Source organism: Sceloporus occidentalis, unplaced genomic scaffold (genome assembly GCF_023333645.1).
Source record: "Sceloporus occidentalis isolate IW3139 unplaced genomic scaffold, rSceOcc1.0.p SCAF_2, whole genome shotgun sequence".
Classification (NCBI taxonomy): Eukaryota; Metazoa; Chordata; class Lepidosauria; order Squamata; family Phrynosomatidae; genus Sceloporus; species Sceloporus occidentalis.
In genome coordinates this window covers 184,041,843-184,055,083 of record NW_028316982.1, presented here as the reverse complement: position 1 = coordinate 184,055,083, position 13,241 = coordinate 184,041,843, and the positions used below count along the sequence as shown (strand labels likewise).

General features: G+C 37.1%; 1 protein-coding gene across 2 annotated transcripts in view; it reads right to left on the bottom strand.

Annotated features, from left to right (window-relative positions):
- The window catches only part of CDKL5 (cyclin dependent kinase like 5), a 77,757-nt gene that overhangs the window by 6,801 nt on the left and 57,715 nt on the right, over positions 1 to 13,241 (bottom strand). The window contains exons 13-16 of one of the 2 annotated variants that reach the window (XM_089511696.1): positions 12,055 to 12,160; positions 9,459 to 9,582; positions 7,237 to 7,333; positions 342 to 464 (exon numbers count right to left, since the gene is read on the bottom strand). In XM_089511696.1, the coding sequence (XP_089367822.1) occupies positions 342 to 464; positions 7,237 to 7,333; positions 9,459 to 9,582; positions 12,055 to 12,160 (450 nt within the window). The remainder of the gene's footprint in view (positions 1 to 341; positions 465 to 7,236; positions 7,334 to 9,458; positions 9,583 to 12,054; positions 12,161 to 13,241) is intronic. The other variant, XM_089511697.1, reaches the window with a different exon arrangement.

Here is a 13,241-nt window from a genome sequence, read left to right as displayed (position 1 = left end):
AATGACTAACCAAGCAACAAGACTCAACCAAGTAATATATACTTGAATCACACAGAGAGAGTAATTAGTGCTTTAGTTATATGTGATGAACCAGAAGAAGTTATCTTTAATGATTTATGGAAAACAGCTATTGCTAAGTTTTCAAGCTACATGTCCCTGAAGCACTGAAAAATAAACAATTTAACCCTAAATCTTTTTAATTTGTGGAACTGGCTCAGGATGCTTAATCTGCATGAAGAGACTGTGGCCCCATGGGATAAAATAGTACATGCTCTTGTGGTCAGTTAAATAGATAAACTGGAGTGATTTTATTCAGTGCTACCATTCTTAAAAGTTAATACCATAGGCAGAGTGACCACAGGAATCTTTTTCAAGGAAGAGCTATGCTTTAAGTGACTCTTTGAATTAAATAGAGGAAAGAGAGATTTCTTGATGCTTGGATTCTCCGAGTTGATGAATTCTGTCTGCAATATAAGATACAAAAACTAATGGCATAAATAACTCTAATTCAGGAGAGCTGCCCATATTTCTTATCTGAAAGGATATGAACAGTTTTATAAGTTAGCTATTTCTCAAGCTCTAATTGCCTTTTCATAATTGTATTAAGAAAAGGTTAATTGCTTTGGTAAACAAGAAAATGCCAATGGATTATCTGCCCATCAAATACATTTCAAATGTTCCTGTCTGCAATTCATATGTTTAATGAATGCAGAATATTATGTTTTTGTAGGCTTTTGAATTTAGCACATCATCTGTGTTCACAGTTATTAACAGAATCTTTATTAGCTGACTTTCCATGCAATCAAAGTGGACAAAATACACTTGTATCAGTTCATTTTCACAATGTGAACTTTTGCATTATTTTTAATTAAGATTATTAAACCTAAAATCTAGACTTAAGATGTAGCACATGGTGAGAAATATTAGAAAAGGTTTATAGCCATATAAAGTTTTTAAAAAACCTTTTCATGCAGTCTTCTTTTCATGGAAACAAGAAAGTATTTAAGGACAACTGTGTGGCAGAATTTTTTAAATTAAATTTTATTAGTTTAAAATGAAAAATACAGTTTATTAATTGACATATATACATCGTTCTATATTACAGTTATATGTTCATTTTGTATAAGTTGGCTATTCCAAATAAACATATTTAGCATTTATGTTGACAATATTAACCTTCTAATAGGGAAAAAAAACCTATAAAGGGTGATCATCATTTTCTTTCTTCTCTTTCTATATTACTCTACACAACTTCTTTTTAACTTAAATGATGTTTTGTTCTTCTTTTGTCTATAAATATCTATTTTGTTCTTCAATGCCCCCTCTTTATATTGTTAAATGTAACTGACATCATAGGTATCTTCAGGAATTTGTGAATCAAGATGCAGAAAATTTGTGACTTCTTCAGTTTTATCATCACAATAACTGCTGTGAAGTAGGTTATGCTGAGTGAGATCTACCCAATATCAGCAACAGTGATGTGTGCCTGAGAGATCATCTGAACTTAGTTCTCCTTAATATTAATCTAATTATCTCACAATTTCACCATTTGATTCTAATTTTTCACATCTATTTCAAAAATAATCAAGTGTGCTGAAGGTGAAAACACTGGGTTAACACAAACAAGGCTAAATACTCAGAATGTTCTATCATTAGCAACTGTTTAAAAAAAAAAGCACTCGCTGCAGTTATGTAAGCAGTCAATTCCCTACACCAGTATAGCTATAGTAGCATTCTGAACAGCTATAATGTCTACTAATTGCCAAATTACATTGCACTGCTTTACTATAATAGTTAGGTACACTGATTTGGGCTAACTAACAGACTCTATGAAGTCTAAATGTTTTACATATTGATATAAAACAAGCCAAATGCAAGCTTCTTTACCAATTCTGATATCATATAACAATCATGCATGCTGATCTAGTCATGGTGGACAAGAGCAGAGAGCTACATTTTTATTGGCTGAACAGCTTGGGTTGAGTGATGATCATATTCATACAACGTCAAAGCAGACTATGCTCCTACACTGCCATAACAGACTATGTACTATTCAAATGTAATTATCATGGAAACTTACATTTACTTAGATATAATGCCCTTTCCATTTTTAAAAACTTCTATACTACCTACTATTCAATTCATTTGAGAGCCCCAAATGCCTTTAGGGAAGTTTTTTTTAAAAAAAACTCATGGCTGTATCACATGATTAATTTGTGTTCTTATAACAGTACTTCCTCATGACAACAATGATGGTTTGGTACAAAACAGCAAAAAATGGCATGAGAATGCAGGTAGTTGAACAGATAGAATTAATAACTATCACAAGAACAGATTCTGGTAACTCTTGTAAGTGTCATTTGTGGTATAATAATCAAAAGCACAGTAGATTTTAGAATGGCCAAAAGATTAGGTTTTCAGAATGTATGAAGCCATAATATGAAGTCAATCTGTAATCCAATCTTGACAGAATCTTGATTAGCCAATCTATCTTGCTAATGTTCAGATAGGAATTCAATAGAATTTCAACTTAACTATGTTCAATTTGAGAATTATTTATTACTTCATATCTCCCCTTTCTCCAAATGTGGGGCTCAAAGCAACTCACAACAGATTAGAATAAAGTTAAGTGTGTGTGTCTCTGTGTGTGGGGAAGATTATGAAAAAAGTTTACAACAATTAAACGAAATATTACTATACTATTAAAAACAGCATAGAGAGAAAGCCCTTCCTTGAGAATTTTAGAAGTTGTGGACTACTACTACTACTACTACTACTAATAATAATTTGTTTTATTTATATACCGCTATTCCAAAGATCATAGCGGTGGACAGCAAGTAAGCTAATTAGCAAGTAAGCTAATTTGCCCCCAACAGTCTGGGTACTCATTTTAGCGACCTCAGAAGGATGCAAACCTGAGTCGAGCTTGGGCCCTTTTGCTAGTCTTGAACTCGCAACCTTGTGGTCTTGAGTGAATGGCTGCAGTACAGGCATTTAACCACTGCGCCACCAGAGCTCCATGTGTAGATGGATATTTCAGATACAGTGGTATGGATCCAAATCACATTGGATTTTAAAAGTTACTCAGAACTATGTCCAGAAATGGACTAGCATTTCTAGAGCTGTTGCAACAAGGAAGTTATACTGCAGTATTTTAAATCTGTTTTTCAGAACAGTTTCCAAAGCCAACCCAACACAGACAGGATTAGAATAACTCAATGGGATACAATTAAGACATGTTCTACTGTTGCCAGATCTAGCTTCTCCATAAATGGGACCAGTTGACACTAGTTTTAACTGTGCAAACATCTTCCTGGTTACTGCTAAAACATAGAATCATAGAATAGAGTTGGAAGAGACCACAAAGGCCATCCAGTCCAACCCCCTGCCATGCAGGAAATCACAATCAAAGCATCCCTGACAGATGGCCATCCAGCCTCGATTTAAAGACCTACAAGGAGGGAGACCCCACCACACTCCGAGGGAGTGTTTTCCACTGTTGAACAGCCCTTACTGTCAGGAATTTCCTCCTAATGTTGAGGCAGAATCTCTTTTCCTGTAGCTTGTATCCATTGTTCTGGGTCCTGTTCTCTGGAGCAGCAGAAAACAAGCTTGTTCCCTCCTCAATATGACATCCCTTCAAATATTTAAACAGGGCTATCATATCACCTCTTAACCTTCTCTTCTCCAGGCTAAACATCCCCAGCTCCCTAAATCGTTCCTCATAGGGCATGGTTTCCAGACCCTTCACCATTTTAGTCATCTTCCTTTGGACACGCTCGTTTCTCAACATCCTTTTTGAATTGTGGTGCTCAGAACTGGACACAATATTCCAGGTGGGGCCTGACCAAAGCAGAATACAGTGTCATTATTACTTCCCTTTATCTAGACACTATACTTCTATTGCATTGGCCTTTTTAGCTGCCTCATTGCACTGTTGACTCATGTTCAATTTGTGGTCTACTTGGATTCCTAGATCGCATTCACAGGTAGTTTCATTCAGCCAGGTGTCCCCCATCCTATATCTGTGCTTTTCATTTTTCCGCCCTAAGTGCAGTACCTTACATTTCTCCCTGTTGAAGTTCATTTTTTTAGCTGTAGCCCAGCTTTCTAGTCTATTCAGGTCATTTTGAATTTTGATCCTGTCCTCTGGAGTATTAGCTACTCAACCTAATTTGGTGTCATCTTCAGATTTGGCCCCGATTCTGTCATCCAAGTCATTGTTAAAGATGTTGAATAGCACTGGGCCCAGGACTGGTGACTTCTCTCCAGGATGAAAAGGAGCCATTGTTGAGCACCCTTTGGCTTTGGCTTGTCAACCAATTACAAACCCATGTAACAGTTACCTTGTCTAGCCCACATTTTACTAGCTTGTTTTCAAGAATGTCATGGGGAACCTTGTTAAAGGCCTTACTGAAATCAAGATATATTATATCCACAACATTCCCTTCATCTACCAAGGTGGCACGACTTGTTTCTCTGAAACCCATGTTGACTTTTTGTGATTATGGAATTGCCTTCTAGATGTTCACAGACTCTCTATTTGATGATCTGCTCTAGAATCTTTCCTGGTATAGATGTCAGACTAACTGGATGATAATTGTTGGGATCCTCTTTTTCCACCTTTTTGAACATGGGGGCAATGTTTGCTCCAGTCTGCTGGGACTTCTCCTGTTCTCAAAGATTATTGCCAATGGCTCCAATATTACATTTGCCAGCTCTTTTAATACCCTTGGATAAACACAGGTATGGAGGCTCCAGGCTCAATCTTGGAATACATCCAAGCTAGGAACCTGACATTTTGGGAGAGTGTAATCCCATCAGCGCAGCCTGAATCCATGTTCCCCAATATGTCTTTTGATTGACCAGGAATGTCTTGTCTTGTCTGGATTAAGTTTCGATTTGTCTACCTTCATCTAGAACATCACTGACAGCAGACACCAGTTGGATACTGAAATAGTTTCCTTGGAATTAAATGTAAAGATAAGATAGAGTTGAGTGTCCTCAGCATACAGCAAACATGACAACAAACCCCCAAATTCCAGACATCTCCCAGATGTTTCATGCATACATTAAAGAGCAGAGGGTACAAAAATGAGCCCTGATGAACCCAAGAGAATGTAAAACAGGAACTTGATTCCCAGCACAACCATTCTAGCTTGCTTCTCTGTAAAACTGTGCCCCCAAATACTATCCTAGAGAGACATCGAAGAGCATACTTTGGTTGATGGTTTTGAAAGTCACTGAGTGGTTACCAAAGGACAATCCAGTGAGCTAAACAATAAATTTGCAAAATTAGAAGGAAAAATAAAGCTATTACAATCAGGAAATATATTCTTCATTTTTTTAGATCTGTTAGATCTCTGCCACTATGATACTATAAACAACAATACCTACCATTATTACTGTGATGAATTAAATAATGTTTTGTTTACCAGTGAGTAAGAATTGATTGTGATGGTTTCAACGTATTTTTGTCCAACACTAATAGCATATATATGCATGCAGGCAAACATACACATCCATCCTTAAAAATAAGGTTGACCAATTAACTGCAACAAAACTGAATGATCAATATGCTACCCAGTAAATTTTGAATACATTCATTTTAGTGCCCAATTCCAAATCCAGTTTACACTGTTGATCGTATAATTCCGCTTTTCTGTAAATTTGCAGATGCTCATGAAAATAGGAAACATTCAAGCCTTATATATAAAATTTCACAATGGGTGGCCCATAAGAAAAAGGCCCTTTTCCATAATCTCATCTACTGCCTCCACTGGTGGTACATAAATCAGAGCCTACCCCTCCAGCATGGACTTCCATCTTCAGGCTGACATATCTAGGAAGAGATGTTCCTTCAAGTACTGACGTCCCAAGCCATTTAGGATTGTCAATATCATCATCAGCACTTGAATTCAGATTGAAAGCATATTGACCATCAGCTGACTCCAGTGAGAAGGAGAAGTACAGCTGAGTGTCATCAGCATACTGCCTGGGAGGGTGGTGAACTCTCCTTCTCTGGAGGTCTTTAAACACAGCTGAGTGTCATCAGCATACTGCCTGGGAGGGTGGTGAACTCTCCTTCTCTGGAGGTCTTTAAACACAGGCTGGATGGGCATCTTACAGGAATGCTTTAGTTCTGAATATGTAGATGGTCCATGTGGTCCCTCTCAACTCTAAGATTCTATGTTTCTATGAAACTAACACTGAAGAAAAGAAGAGAAACAAGATTATTACATTGTCTCTGTTGAGAGATAGCTGCCTCTGGCTGTTATCTAGCCAGCAAGCATTCAGTCAAGTTACCTGAACTGTTTGTATCCTAGCTATCAGCGAAGGGAATTCTAAAAACTGGTGCTCACGCCTTTTCCATCTCCACCTGCTCTATCAGTTTTCTATTGTGAATCAAGTCTTTTATATTGCAAGGCAGATGTCAGGAATTGTTTTACTACTGATATACATTCAGGGAGCCATTTTAGCTTTAAAAAATGGAATAAAGCACTCATGTTTTTAATAAATTAATTAATAAATAAACTGAACACAGCATGCTTTAGATGCATTTTTCTTGAACTGCAATAACATCTTATTTCAATATATCAACAATTTCTTCTAAAGAGTAAAAGGAGTATCAAAAAACAATTGATAGTTTGGTAACTGAATGTTTAAAAGCAAAAGGAAAAAACCCACTAATTTACACAAGCCCCTTATTGTGAGCCTAAGGGGCAGAACACACCACCCAGAATGGCGACTTTTAGCTCCTCCCTTCCGAAGGATTGGGGCTGTGGAAACTGCACGCTGCAACCCCAAACTGCCTACAAGCTGCCCAAAAAAGGAGTGGCAAAGAGATGGCTTTCTGCCTGCACCATGGCTGGAAGTTGGCTTTAAGGCACTCTGGCGGTGTGCAGCATATAAATGTTGTGCTGCCAGAACATCTTGAAACCGGCTGCCATGCGGGCTGCCAGCCAGCTTCAAGACATCTTGGGGGCATGCAGCGTATAAACGCCACGCCCCCAAGCCACCGGGAAGCCAGCTTTTAGAGCCAGTCTATTCTGACACTAAGTAACTTTTTGAGTTCTAGCCTACTTGTTTATATAATTAAGAATAAATATCTTGATTTGAAAACTAATAATAGCTTTGGTTGTATGTATGTCACTAAAGGTACAGGACACAAACACAGAGACAATCTAGTTATAGTAATATTACACACAATTTTTAGAAACCATAGAAGATACTTACAGATTGAGATTTCTTTTTTTTCTTTTTTATTGACCTGAAAAATCCTTGCTTTTCTTTTTCCTTGAGTTGTTCTGAATGAATATTTTCAGGACTTTTCCTTAACACAGGAGAAAAAAAATACACACAAAAACCCAATTTAGCACAACATATTTCACAATACATTACTTCCCCCACATTCTGTTTTATGGTAACTATAGCTTGTTCTGATATCTGAATTGTGCAAACCACGACTGCATTAAAAATGACCGTTTCCCTCAAACAGATTTGGATAGAACTACAGTGTGAAATGGGCTTTTACGGTAATTATTGTTCTGAAAACAAACTGTGGTTTCTAGGGTAACTATACTTTGCTTGATTGAGCATGATGAAAGCCAGGAACTAAGAAAAGAAATTTGAGCTGGGTATATGATGTGTATTGTTCACTGGTCCAAAATTCATTCACAACCGTCAAACTATATTTTGGTTGTGACATGTAAAATGAGCCAGTACTTTGTGTCTCCTATAGGTTATTCCCATGCTGAAAATATCTGAGGAATTTTGACAGACTCTAGCTCCTCTTGACTTCACTCAGTTTTAGTCAAAACTGTTGGTAGGGATGGTGGATTGGGTTGTCCCATAACTCCTAAATGGGTTCTTCTGCTGTCCAAAGATCCTCACTACATTTTATTTTAAATGTCATGACACAAACTGTGGTACAAATCAAGATAAAATATCATCCTATGTTGGTATATGGGCAGGTTTGACTAGCAGTAATTTTAAAAACATAATGACTAAAAGGTTAGGCAAATGAAATTGGAATCTCAGCAAGCAATATGCAAAAGAATGGATTTTAATTCTGAATGTGAAAATGACTCAGTCAGTTTGACGTGTGATTTTACCTAGATAACAGCATGATTAAAAAAATAGAAAAGAGAAGTCACAAGAACAGGTTGGCTGACTGGGGCCACACTGGAGTCAAACTATTAAAGCTCCTTTCTTCAGTCTCTCACCTCCCTAGTGACTGCAACTTACTTTTAAAAAATACACACAATTATTAGTTGCATGCCTAATATCACATCTACACTGTCCCTCACAGAGGATGCAGTGCTATATGCAAGGGTACAGACAGATTAAGAAGAATGATGACCAAGAAGGGGTTTAAGAATTTAGTTTGAAAACATTTTGAGATTAGTTTCAGCTGAGCCAAGCAGGGTACAGATTCAAGGAATTTGAGGACAACAGACAAGACAGAATAACTGTAAATGATAGGAAAGGTAGAGAAGGGATTATGTTGGTGGAACTGAGTGTCAAGGAAGGATTTCACTAAATCAAGATGATCTGACATAAGCGATGTGGCGGGGGGGAATGGGGACATCTGATCAATGGATTGGATGAAGAGGTCTAATTTAGAAATAAGGGAGAAACATTGATTCAGCATACAAATGGCAGATGTGAGGAGGGAGATCAAACTAAATCTGCACTGTAGAAATAATGTAGTTTGACTCCACTTTAACTGCCATGTCTCAATGTAATGGAATTCTGGGATCTACAGTTTTGTGAGATATTTAGCTTTCTATGTCAGAGAACTCTTGTGCCACAGCAAACTACAGCCCCAAATGTCCTTCTTTCACATTCAACACATTTCTAATCATCTTGCTCAGAGATATGAGAGTCAGATTAAACTTTAATACAGTTATTTTTAGTATGTGTTGCTGAAACACACGTGTTGCTTAATTTTTCTTACAATCCCCCAACCCTGTCTGTTTTTGTTTTTTATCACAGTTGAACATTAGTTGCCTTGCTAAGTCAGACTAAGGGCCATTTTGTCCATGATTCTCTTGCTGACTGCAGTCAGATGGATGGCCACTGTTAGGATGTTTGGCCATTTTTTAAACAACAGTCCATCGCCTTTTGGTTAGGAAAAACAGAATTTGTTTGAACCAAGTCAAGAGAAGCATAAATAAGAAGGTTCACATAGAAAGACCATGAATGCAGTGAAAAAGCGGTCAAGGATTACCGTGTTACTAAGAAAATCTGTTAGAAACAAAGAACAGTTGGACATTGGACTGAAAGGACTTAATGTTCTGGAAACTATAAATAGTTTGACGGTTGCTTGAAATAAACCTGTTAAGAATACAGCAATACCAGTGGCATGCACAGAAGTCAATGTTTTAAAAAATTAGAAAACATTAAGGGAACATCTGCTGTATTTCTACAATATCTCATTAAAAATATCAACTTACCAGGGGTCAAAAGCAGTTTGTCTCTTTGAATGGCTTGTTAAACTACTGCTTTCTGTAGGTAGTGATGGTATTCTATTTGAGGCATTGTTATCTAGGAATGTTCCTTCTGGGCGTGGTGATGGAACTGCAATAAAAAAAATACCAAGTTGCTAAGTATCCATCTTCACAATCTTTTTTAATACAATCATGAATTCGTTTTTGTTTATGCTTAGCAAAAGAAAGTGAAATTTCCACAAGTGTGATATCGATACCTGCTTCTTTACTCCTGAATGATTCTCATGTTGTATCCATATTACCTTCTTTGATATCCACCAGAGTCCCCCTTTCTCCAGATGTTTTTTTAAAAATGTATTTTTATAAGTTGGGAACCTGGAATGCTGTGAACTTACATGGTGGCCTCCAGTATCATCTCTATTTTCAAGAATAGCTAGGCCTCATGCAGGCTATAGAGACATGGGGTTGAAGAATGCCCAACCATCCAGAAAAGAAGAAATAGGAAGGGAGAAGAGCACCTGAAGCGCACGGCAACAGAGTGAGGGAATGGAGGTTGTTTTTTGTGATGTGGTGTATATTTTGCCTTGTGAGTTTATGTGTGCATGTGTGTATGGGGGGAAAGATATGATAAAGCAACTGGAGCTCTTGCTCCATCTCTAACTTGTACCCACTTTCTTGGCAAGGTTACTTATCTCAGCGCCTCATCAATTTGCCTTCTATGAAATGGCTGTGAGGGCAGACAACTGGTGTTATGTTTTTTTAAAATAATATTTTTATTAAACAACAAAAAATAGTTCCATAGAATTTTCCCATATCTAAAATACATATAAGGAAACATAGAAAACAACAAGTCAAACAACAAAACTAACTAAAAAACTATATCATTTAATGTAATATTTTTTATTTGGCACGATGTAATGCTACATTTATTTCACTTATTAATTGTACTTTGGGCAGCTTCAATACACATGCAGAAAGTCCGATGATAGGATCCTCCCCCCTCCAACACCAGCAATCCCCATAAGAACCATATTCTAGAAAACCAGGAGGAGGTGTGTGATTTTCATATTATGTAATAACAATTTATCTATTTATTTATTCGGTTTATATTATGCTTTTCTTCCAATATGGGTGATTGTAAGAGGATCAACTGTGAAACCCAAATGGGACCTTTGAGTTTGGGTGATTGAATTCAGTCACACTGACAGCTGCCAGTATCTTAAAGTCAAAAGAATTTTAAAATGATCTGGATAAGATCTGGATCTGTGATTAATTTGTAGCAGTCAAAAATGAAGGGAGTTACAGTGCAATAACACCTAATAGCAATAGCAAGTGTATTTCTATACCACTTATCAGTGAACTAGCATGCCCTAAACGGTTTACAATGTGTAAGCTAATTGCCCCCAACAAGCTGGGTACTAATTTTGCTGACCTACAAAAGGATGGAAGGCTGAGTGGACCTTAGATTCCTCCTCTAGGACCGAACTTACAACGTTGTAGCTGAAGTACCTGCATTTAACCACTGTGCCACTAGGACTCCTTGGACTTCAAGGCCATAAAATAGCTACTCCTATTCTAGCAATGCAATATTATCAATTGCTGTGACAACAAAAAAGGCCTAAATATGTTAAGCTCCACTGGCAAGCACATGGAATACCTTTATGCTTTCCAATTAAGAAAATTTTAAATTTATTCCAATATATTTTGTCATGACAAATTTATCATATTTATATCTGCATTTATTTATTTGACTGGATATGATTTGTACTGTGCTATTCTCCCAGACCTGGAGTTCAAAGTGGACAACAGTACCAGTGAAAACACATTATATTATTCACATTAAGCTAGCATTAAACTGGACACAGAAATGTAAGTTAAAATCTCTTCAGTGTTAACAAAATTAAATATAAAAAGCACATTCATTTAAAACATCTGCCGTATCAGGCTGTCATTTTCTGAAAGCCTGCCTCAATAGGAAGGTCTTTGTTGGCAGCGGGACAATGGAAAGAGGCCAGCCTAGCCTTCATTGGAAAGGAGTTCCATGGTCTCTCTCCTGCTCTCACCAAATGTTCCTCTGAAAGTGGTGGAACTGAGAGAAGGGCCTTGCCTGCCAATCATATGGCAAAGCGTGCATCTGCACTGTAGGAATAATGTAGCAAGGCTACATTCCTTGGAACACTTATAAGAAAGCCATATTGAATGCAATGGTCCTTACTTCTGTGTAAATATGTTTAGAATGTGAATGTAAAACTACCTAAATACAGGCTGTCTGGGATTTCTGCCAAATCCTGTACAGTGAGCCCACGCCATACGCAGGCTCCTTGTAGGCGGCTTTCGGCATACGCTGAAGCCACCCGGGAAACAGGCAAATAACTGGTGTGTGTGGATGGCCGTGTGGTGAGCACAAGCCCCATTATATCCAATGGGGCTCGCGAATGACGCGCACAGCTGTGCAGCAAGCACAAGTCCCATTGGATATAATGGGATACTGTATAACTTCTATTTAAGTTCTATTAAGACTGATAATCACTTTTTCTCTAGAAGTTATTCTTTATTAGAACAATGACATAAATATTGATAAAATTCTATGAGATAAGGGTACCTCTGTAAAAGCTACCAACTCTTCTAGGTACAGGATCATTATACAGAATTCTATTTTCTTTTGTGGATGCTCCATCATCTGGGTGCTGATCATGGTACGCTCCACCCTAAATTAAAACAGGAAAAATCAATAAATGTATTATGACAGCTTATTCTGTTCTGCACTGATAAGAAGCACAACAGTTCACAGCTATCCATAGCCATGGTCTGAATTTATTCGTGTCTGTTAAAATGAAATTTCCCTTCAACAATAAATGAGAAGAAAGGTTGCGTTAAAAGTATTTTCCCCCACAGTTGTAATGTTTAGAGTTGTAAAGTGAGCCAGTCTTTACATTTTTGTGTGAAAGGTCGTGACCACTTAAGAGCAGTGGTTCTCCAACTTTTTACCCTTGTAAACCTGTTTAGATCTACATGTGGATGTCATTCCTCCCCACACATAACATGGTATATGAATAAAAATATTTTGTTTAGTGTGCATATTTTCATTTCCACATTCATGTATATTCATATTTTAATATTTTATATGGAAATAACATCATTCATATTAGAACAGGATATTCAAATGTTTAATAAAAATATTAAATTCAACATTTAATGCAACACATTTGTAAATCTTACATATAAAAATGTTTGAGAAGAAGAGGAGGAGGAAAAGGGATCAGAGCCTACATGTCTATAACTCTCATGCCCCCTCGGGTCCTGCCCTACCATATGAGAACCATCACTGTAGAGTTTTTGAATTATTCAACTGTTAAAGTCAAACAGAAGAAAAGTACAAAAGTGCAACTTGCTCTATCCTGAAGACTCACTAATTGACCAAATACATATCTAAAATAGGCAATAAAATACTATAATCCCAGCCCAAAGTGAAAACAATGTTAATTTCATCTCTCTTATATTTGTTGAATCCCCCAAATCCTAGCTCATAAACAAACAAACAAATAAACAAATAAAGCAAGCCAAACTGGCACCATTGGGCTCAAAGCTTTCATAAGTAGTCTGGACTAGAAAAATTTCTATAAATAATACTCTACAGAGTACAAGGCAGCCAGTGAATTCTTATGTGATTTTGATGCCCATATTTGTGACAAAGGCAGTAAAAGTCAGCCCATTTTAAAGTTCATATAATATAGTGAAGACCCTGTCTACTATATCCAGAGACCAAATCAGACAAATAAATACAGTTGG